At 38.5% G+C, this 9,425-nt stretch overlaps 1 protein-coding gene across 2 annotated transcripts; it reads right to left on the minus strand.

Annotated features, from left to right (window-relative positions):
* Window positions 1-1,488: 1,488 nt before the first annotated feature.
* LOC148869709 (phototropic-responsive NPH3 family protein NPY1-like) lies at window positions 1,489-8,987 on the minus strand. Of its 2 annotated transcripts, none has more exons than XM_088973875.1 (4): window positions 8,214-8,987; window positions 5,284-5,353; window positions 2,527-3,660; window positions 1,489-2,264 (listed from the first exon to the last, which is right to left on the minus strand). In XM_088973875.1, the coding sequence occupies exons 1-4, from the start codon at window positions 8,273-8,275 to the stop codon at window positions 1,722-1,724; spliced, it is 1,809 nt and encodes a 602-aa protein (XP_088830001.1). In that variant the 5' UTR covers window positions 8,276-8,987; the 3' UTR covers window positions 1,489-1,721. The 2 variants fall into 2 exon arrangements, with proteins under 2 accessions (XP_088830001.1, XP_088830002.1); XM_088973876.1 differs by having other exon boundaries at window positions 8,197-8,492.
* Window positions 8,988-9,425: the final 438 nt, after the last annotated feature.

Below are 9,425 nucleotides of genomic sequence, written 5' to 3' on the forward strand. Positions count from 1 at the left end.
GAACCAATCTACATAATCTGTTCACAATTCGGAACAGTTATAGACTGTATGGTGTGATGTGATCGGTCCGTGCCACAGTGGTTAGCAAGAGAGAGAGAGAGAGAGAGAGAGAGAGAGATTTGTGGGAAACGCAAAGCATGGTTAGGAGAAGTTATATTATCATTGTCTGGGACTCTGGGTGATTGGGAGACGCTTCAGGTCCACAACTTGTTCCAAGTCATCAAGAATAAACTAATTCTTTTATTTTAGACATCGAAAGATGGATGGATAAGACCAAGAATATGCAACTTCCAAAGTTGACAATTGTCCTCTTGAGTGTTTGTTGTAGCTAGGAGTGTTAATTGAACTGAATTTGGTATAATCCGACCCAGTCTATTATAAATGGATCAGGTCCAATCCAATCAAATAAATGTTTTGGGTCAATTTGGACCGGTCCAATTCAATGTCTGGACCGTTCAATCTGTTCAATTCATTTTGATTTAGATTGGTTTCAATCCAAACCCAATCCATTGACACATATATTTTTATCTTATATCAATGGACCAGATATCTGACTTAATCCAATCCAATCCAATATAAATTTGTTACTGGCAGATCAGGTCCATTCCAATCTAATAAATATTTTGGAGTGGATAGGTCCAATCCAATATGTCTTGTTGATCCCTCTAATCTGCCCAAATTGATTTTGTACCCCATCCTTATTGTTAGTCCATCCATAATTTTGACATTAATGGATGATGACTGGTCTTCTCGGAGAAATAGCATCAGTCCTTTTAGGTTCTGTTTCTTTGTAGTACAAAATGTAAATTTGATATGTAGAAGTGCAAATGACATGATATGTGTTCCCTTTTAAAGAGAATGGTGGCGGTGGTGGTGGACCTTGAATGCTTTTCTAGAATTCTTTATTATGTTACATTTGTCAATCGACAAAGTGAAAATAATGATGACGTGCCTTCCCTGGACGGTGGCAGTCTTTTAGTCTTCATTTGTTTGCAGTGCTAAATGCACATTTCACTGGTGCAATTATGCTTGAGTGCAAATTCTGGTTAACTTCTGCTTCAAGTTTTACTTTGTTTTGGTAGAGTACAATGGGAAGCCAAAGAAGGTGCAAAGGTTGGCTATTTTGGAAGGAGTGAAATGGAAAGTAGAATGAGTGAAAACTTTGCAATGTCCATTAGTACAAATGAGACAAGAAGTGCAAATTTTGCATGCAGTATGGATTTGAAATGCAAACAAACAGGGCCTTGAGGCTTCATCCTTTCATCCCAAATTCCAATCCTTGATTCCAACCTCTCCTCTGGCTCTAAAATGCAAGCTCACTGACTACACATCATTGTGTACTGAGATAAGCTCCAAGGAGAGGTCCTTTAGATTGTTTAGAGCTTAAAGATGAAGGCTGTAGAAGAAACAGTATATCATTCCAAAGAATAGGCCTTGTCTTCTATGCTTTCTAATTTTTCATTTTCCTACAGAAATTATGAAAAAATATTTTTCATAAACAAATATATTAAATTGCATGAAAATAATGGTACATCTACATACAATGAAGGGAACCTAGAAGAAAACTAATCGCATCTCTCTGCAGAAAAAACCCTTTACCTTCTAAGTTATGCTCAGCAGAAATGAGATACATACATTGGCTTCAACAAAATAATCATCACTTTTTACATTTCAAACGTACAACCTTGATTAGCTAGGTCATGTGCATTCCAAAATTTTCATCAAGAGATGGAATGCCTCCTCTGTCTTGAAGATGAACCAAATGACTTGGTCTCCCCAGGATTCACTGAAGTGGGGCTCTGAGAACTACCAGATGTGTCGGAGCTCCTGTTCTCACTGTGTCCTTTACCTCCAACCCACAACTTGTCAAAGATCCTCTTCGATCGAGATGGCAGTAGCAACACACCACTCCCTCTGTTTTTGCTGCTCTTCTTTTTTTTCTTCTCTCCATTTCTCTCACATTCCTTTTCATGTATCTTCATGTGGCTAATCTGTTGCTTGAGTGAGTTGTAGTCCTCTAGGTCTGTCCTATTCCAATCTTCTGTGTTGGTCGTGGATCGAGAATTGTCACAAGAAACATTTTGTGGCACATTGAAGCCCCCAGCTGCAGTCTTGACCTGCTCAAAGAACAGGACCTGGACTACTACACGGAGGGGAAGACGCTCATTCTGTGCTGCATGCATGCATGCATCTGTTGTCAGATTCTTTACATCCATAAGCCCACATATTCTTCGTCTCTCAATTTTCGTCAAATTTGGGTGTTCCTGGACAAGAAATAATGGCATATCAGACATCATAACGCTAGAGCCCTGTTCCAACTATTTTGGAAAACTACTGTGGCATTATAATAGATAATACTATAGCAATCGTGTTCTGTGAAAGAGAATGGACAGAATTCCTGAAAGAGAAAATTGCAAAATAGACATCATATTAATCAGCTCCCTGGATATAAATATGAAAACTCTTTGGAAATCCAGATGTTCTAACACAACTATAGCTCAAAGTGCACATAAATATAGAGATTACCTTCAGGTAGGTATCAATTGCTTTGTACAACCCATCATGGATTGGTCGAGCTGTCTCGGGAACCGATTGTGCCAGATTAATGAAGCTGGAGAGTGAAAGATTTGCATCAGAGGCAATTTCAACAAGATACCCATCAATAAGTTTGCCAACTTTAAGCCATGAATCCTGCCCTAAATCAAAATCATCTGCATCTTCATGCATCATAAACCGATTGATGATGTTCTGTACCAACTCAACATCATAAACTGTACTCTGAGGTGCTCGTGCTGGAATCAGTAAATCACTTAAAGAAGCTCCGTCCAACTGTAAACTGATTCTTTTTACGAGTTCTTCCCTGGCTGCATCACCAGCTCCAACCAAAATGGCAACTTTCAACAATTTTAACAGAAAACTACAAAAACAGCCAACACCCCCATCTGATGGCAACAACCAAATAATTGTTTCCACTAAAGCTATATACTTCCAAGTACGATCATCAGAAACCAGGGCATCAATGGAATCTGGCAACCATCTGATAGCATAAAATTTGAGAGCCTCCCCTATCACATCTCCAGACATTCTCCCCTTTGATTTTATTGCAACCAATACTCGCTTGTAGAGGCCAATATCCAGCTCACATATATCTTCAACCCACCAGTCAATGGGAACGGATTGCATTTTCTGTTGGACTTTGGTGTCGTGTTCAATAATAATCTCTCCAACTGCTAATTTTCTGTTGTAGGTATATGACCAGTTGACATTTGTTGGATCCACAGAGGTTTTAGAAGCAATGGAATCTATGCATCTACCTACCACCTTCAGCTCTTCAGCCCATGGTAAAAGAGACTTGGTGGTCTGGAGGACAATAATTGAATCTTTCCAACTGCGGAAAATACTTGAGTTTAGAAAAACCTCAATTTTAAAAATTAAATTCCCACGATCAACATCCTCAGTCATCTCAAGGTACTCAGCTGCACATCGAGCAGCAACAACATTATAAGCATTGAGAGTAACTATCATTCCATAGCAGAATTTAGCACAGATCTCAAAGGCTTTTGGCCCTCCTGGAAAATTGGCAATATGGACTTCCTCGCTGTTCTCATTAGCTTTCTGTACCAGCTTTTGCAAGCGATGGCTCTTGGACAAGAGAGGAAACTGCATGTACATATTAGAATCGGTATTAGAAACTGGAGAACAGAAAACAACGAGGATCAATTGATCTTCCAATAAGGAAGATGCTGACAGGCAACATGATAATACATCAGGTATCTGGTTTGGATGTCACTAGGGTGGGGAAGAGATCACTAAGGCCTGCTACAGGAGAAACAAGGACAAATTGGGCAAAATATTTGATGAATGCGATCATTACAAGTTATCGCATGCCATTATGATGTCTTCCATAATTGTACTGAATTATGAGAATGGATGCTGTTAAGATATGTGTTTTAGCATGACCTTCCCACGAGTATATCTGCAAACTAGTTGTCCAGGCAACTAGATGCCCCCGCCTATGTGTCACCTAGATGGTGATTTATCAAACTGAAGGCATGGTTAACTTGTTTCTCTAGCATTTTTCGGAAGTTTGTTTCCATAGTTGAACAACCAGCAAACATTAGAAGTGATCTCAAATGAACATTAAAAATAGAATACAAGTAACATTATTAGTCTACGAAGAATAAAATCTAAAGGGTGGATGCCTAATCCTGTTAGTACAAGGAGATATAAAGAGAATTTCTCTGTGCTTGTTGATTCAGTCTGCTAAAGGGGATTCAACAAGGAGACTTATGGGTGGATTCAGCAACTATTATGTTGGATTCAACAATGACATACAAGAGAGGTACGTTTTTGTGTGTTGACTGCAAGGAAAAATAATAGAGGGGAATTGCCCCACTTGGAAAGATAGACTGGGTGATTAGAGAGAATCAGAGAAAAGAAAAGAAATAAACAAAGAGGTAAAACACCTGATTCAACAGTGAGAGAGAGAGAGAGAGGATACTCTATTTTGTTTTCAAAAATGAGAGACAACAACAATAAATAAATGAAAAGCAGAAGTAGAAACTTATTGTGATAAATACCATGATGAAAGCTACTAATTAAAACCCTACCATAATGAATATATTACTTCCCATTCCTGCCAGTGTTTGCTTCAAATCCACTTTAAACTGAAGATTGATTTATTATTAATGCCCTTTTTGCACGATTTTCCCCTTAATTATACAATGTGATATGGATTTAGCTGCACTACACCTAAAATTTTACAGTCTCAAAACAAAATCATCAAGATTAGGCGTAAGGTAACCCCAAGAAAAATGCCTAATTCCCTAGATGCTGCCTAGACACCTTGGCAACTGTGTACATCTGGCAAGAACTAAAATGCAGAAATGTTTCGTTTGGGTTGCATTCTAACTAAAACTAGTGCTTATTAAAAAAGTTTGTATCTGAAATATTTTTAAATTTTCTTTTCTTTTCAATTTCAATATTTGCCTTGCGTGTAAATGAATTGCCACTTAAAAGCCAAAACATGTTCCAAAGACATCAGATTCTGGCTATTTTCAGAGGACAAGTTACATTAGCTTCACACAAACCATCAGGTTCTAACTTCTACAGGTCAAATTTCCATATTAATGCATGAAAGAATTTGTTCCATTTTGAACAGGTGTCAGGTCAATTTCTTGCTGAGAAAAATATTAGGTTAACGTAAGTGATATCAGAAAAAAAAAAGTACTGACTTGGATCATAAAGATTCAATTTGTTCCAGGATATAAAGAGAAAACTTACCTTATGCAGGAAAAACTTTACCTCCCCAACATTTAAAACAATGTCTGTTGCCAGCTCAGATTCAACATATCTGCATCAAAAGTTTAACCACGCCAAGTACATGAGATGGCATTGCAACTGAATGAAAGTTTGGAAGAAGCCATAAAAATTTAATGGGAGATGTTTCAAAATTGCATATGGCAAAAGAAAACAAAGGCTCAGTTGAACTAATCTCAATGATTTGCAAATTCATCCCACCTGGCATTTGGCACCTTACTTATAGTCATACTAAATTCAGCAAACTGGAGGAACATACCTATGAACCTATATATCTCTGCATGCAAGCTTAAGGAAACTAACAGAATATCATAGGAAACAAAAAAAAGTCGATGCAAAATAAGCCCTCCTTGTTTTCAGTTGAGTGGTAAGAACAGGATGTCCGATAAGAATCAAAACCCAAGAGATCCAACAAATCCAAAATGGAAAATTCCTTTGTTCATCACAATAGAAAAATGTTTCTAGAGTCCTAATACCAGATACCTTATAGCATATAATGTCAACAAATACCTATCTTCCACTCCCTGAAAAGAAACTTTACTCAAAAAAAAAAAACTCCATTACCCTATATTTAAGTTATTTTCTTCCCTGCATGTTTAACAATCCTAATCAGAGCACCATATGTGAATACATAAAAACTCTACTACCAGGATACGGACATGGACTTGCAATGTTTTACATACATGAAATAATTTTAGCAGTGAAATTACAAGGAACCTGAGATGATGAAGGTCTTGCTGGATTTAACATTTATCTTTGATCCATTTAGATTAAAGCTTCAGTCAAACTTTTATACTATCCCATTTCATAACATGGAGTCTGAGCTTATAGCTCCTTAACCGTACTATGCCCTTCATTTAAGCAGGCAATGCAAATCAAGAAAACAAAGCCATGAAACTACAAGTCCATGTCTGATTAAAAAAAATTCTTCTAGGAGGCAGGTGTGACACTGTGACTTTATCACCACATATATGTATTCAAATTTTAAAATTTTATTGTCTTATTAGTACCAAGATCCCATGACTACCTGTCTACCTCATTCCCTCATCAGAAAATGGTATTATTATTTAAGGTCACTTTAGGAAGTATACAACCAATACCACAGATTTCATGAAATTAAATTTTCTTTTCTTTTTCTTTCTTTTTTTTTTTTAATTTTTAATTGTTGGTTTTGAGATTAGTTGAAGAAACAAGTATTCTACAAGGCCAAGGATAAGGGCATGTTATAGTTTTCCTCTGACTCTTAAACTTCTATTTCGAATAGTGAATCTTTATGGAGCCAAAAGTTGCAGGAAAGTGACTCTAACATCTTGGTTCCCATAAAACATCTTTTTTGGCGATGAAAAGGCATGCAGCAATCAAAATTTTGGCAATCAATGAGGAACTTGGATTTTTCACAATTCCATGTTAAAGAAACATGAAATTAACAGATTAAGGGATCATCTTGTGCATGATAAGAGACTTAAAGCTCCAATGACAGTTAGAAACCCCAGCCCTGAATATTTGCAGTTAGTACATCAGGATTCCTCCAAGTAGCAACTGCAACTTTGACAGATGTCAAATGTGCTCGCTATGTTCCAACTACAGATGGAACAAAAAATTAATCCAAGAGTCTCACCTAGAATACCGAATACCGCATAGGAACTCTTTCTTTTTCACTCACCTAACTCTTAGTTTAAGGAAATAGAGTACTTATGGCATGGATGAGTTACAAGCTTATCCAGGTGAGCCCTTCAACAGGTATATAATTCTTTTACTAGGCTTAAAATGCAATTAGTAAAAGATTATCAACCTTTTATCTCATTAGGATAGGAAGCTGGGTAGTTAAACCAAACCCAACAAGGACGCAGAGATAACGGGGAAGAATGTCAACCAATCCTAGAAAATTATCACACCTCTGTCTCCTAAAACATGTGGATTAAATGCCATTGAACTTTCCCAGCCCCCCATTATCCATCAGTCACGCTTGTTTACTCATAATCAAACGTCTCAGCTTAAAGAAAGGGTTTGGTATGTGTAGAAATCAGAAAACTTTCCTGCATTACCTGGCATTATATGTAACCAGGTCCACCAACTCATCAATCAAGACAGTTCACACAGTGGACCACCTCTTGAGTGAGTCAAATGTAATTTATTAATCACGTCTATTCCTGTTTTAACCCATCCAACAGTTAAGATGTACAACTTAAATTGTGAAGGACCAACAACTGTGACTCACCATAGTAATTACATTCCTCAGACCACAGAAACCCAAACCCAAATTGCAAGGAAAAAGCAGAAAAAAAAAAAAAACGAAGTACGGAAACACACTATGCAGAATTCCGAATTCCAGCCCCCTTACTACTAGCCTTCTCCCCCTATAAACCACATCCTGCCCGTGAATTTGACATCAATTTACGGTCAGTTGCATTCCCCCTTTACTTTGGGGCTATAAAATTCTGATCTGGGCTGATTAGTCATTCTCCCAAAATCTAAAGAATAACGGATTGAGAAATCCATATTCTTTGATGAGGGCATTCCAGTAAATTTAACAGTGGAAGTAAAAAAATGGGAAAATAAGAAACCAAAGGAAATCGCACTGTAGCAAGCATATAGATTTCAGAAGACTTTGAATGGAGAAGAAAGGAACAGAGTAAAGGAATGAAGCTACAGGTTTGTACATGACTGCATGTAACATATACCACCGAAAACAGGACAAAATCGACCTTACGAATAAACAGAACTCCTACAATGTGGAAGAAAACAGAAGCCAAAACAAAAAACAGGAAGAAGAATAAAAAAAACCGCAACAAACAAACAAGCTACGACATATAATCAAGAGAGAGAGATAGAGATGACACGGAGAGAAAAGAGAAAAGACGAGAGGAACAAAAATACCAGAATGAGACACCGACCTGATACAATTTCCATCAGCTTTAAACACATCCGGCTTCGATCCCAACTTCATAAACTTCATCTCCCAATACCCAGAACACAAAACACAGAAAAATCCACCGAAAACAACCTAAAAATCTGCCTGGAAAACCACTTTTGAACGCCAAAAACCACACTTCTGACTTCACTACCGAACCCACTCAAGTTTCTCCCCGAAACCCAACAACACCAATACACGGTACTCTATCGCGCCGTCCTTTGCAGCCCCTTTTTAATTCCTCGTTGATAGAGACAAAACCGCCTGACCATCCCCCAACGCAAGAAAAAACCACTCCCAAGTCCCAATCCTCAGAAACGCGGTTTCACACAGCAAAAACCGCTATTACCAGACTGCAACATTTCTCTATGAGACCCAATGCATGTGGGGCTATATTCATATCAAACAACGTTCAATCCCCGCCGTCTGCCTTGGTTTCACAACCGTTTCGACATCAATGATGATGATGACAACGATGTGTACTCGATAGTCGATAATTCTCTCCTGTCTCTTCTTCTCCCAGACTCCCACTTCAATTCTCGCCGCCTAACATTAATTCACGCTGATCTGCGAAGATTTCTTGGAGTAAATTCTCGAGATAACTTCTTTCCTCTCTCCGTGATCTCTCTGTATTGCCTGAGAGACTCCACCTCGCTCTGAGAGATTTGCCGAAAAAAGAAAAGAAAACGGAAGAGTGTTGTTGTTTGCTTCCGCGTGTACGTGTGATAAGCAACAGGGGACTATCCACAGTCCACAGAGAGGGCTCGCCTAAAGGAGCTTTATGCCGTTGAAGCACGCCACCCTCCTTATGACCAAAATGCCCTCATTTGTTATTTGTAATTATCCAAACTACCCTTCTACCTGACTTTTCGGCCATCTAGATTCCAGCTTGGTCGGTCTTGTCCAGTATTGTCGACCGTAAACGTGGTCCCACGGCTTAATACCTTCGGTGGGGCCATGTGTCGGAGGGTCGTTACGTAAAGACGATCCTAACCCTCCAACCTGTGGTGCAATGAGTGAACGGCCTGGATTCAATGATTGGTAAATCAACAGACAACAATGCTTCTTTGGATTCCCGGGACGTGGTTCGCCTCACGTGCAAGGGAAGTGGGACCCAGTGTTCTAAATGTTCTCTCGGATGATTGAAGGTCAAATTGAAACATGGGTCCAAGTGAAATGTGAGAGATCAGAGACA

The sequence above is a fragment of the Nelumbo lutea genome, chromosome 2 (assembly GCF_056320005.1).
Source record: "Nelumbo lutea isolate HS-2025 chromosome 2, American lotus-T2T, whole genome shotgun sequence".
In the NCBI taxonomy this organism is placed as follows: Eukaryota; Viridiplantae; Streptophyta; class Magnoliopsida; order Proteales; family Nelumbonaceae; genus Nelumbo; species Nelumbo lutea.

What these genes read in the sequence shown, in the direction of transcription:
- LOC148869709 (XM_088973875.1), bottom strand. Translation starts at nt 8,275, where the DNA reads ATGAAGTTTATGAAGTTGGGATCGAAGCCGGATGTGTTTAAAGCTGAT. An exon ending in GCTGATGGAAATTGTATCAG is followed by an intron (nt 5,354 to 8,213) that starts GTCGGTGTCTCA and finishes CTTTTGATGCAG; the next exon opens with ATATGTTGAATCTGAGCTGG. An exon ending in CAATTGATACCTACCTGAAG is followed by an intron (nt 2,265 to 2,526) that starts GTAATCTCTATA and finishes TTTCTTGTCCAG; the next exon opens with GAACACCCAAATTTGACGAA.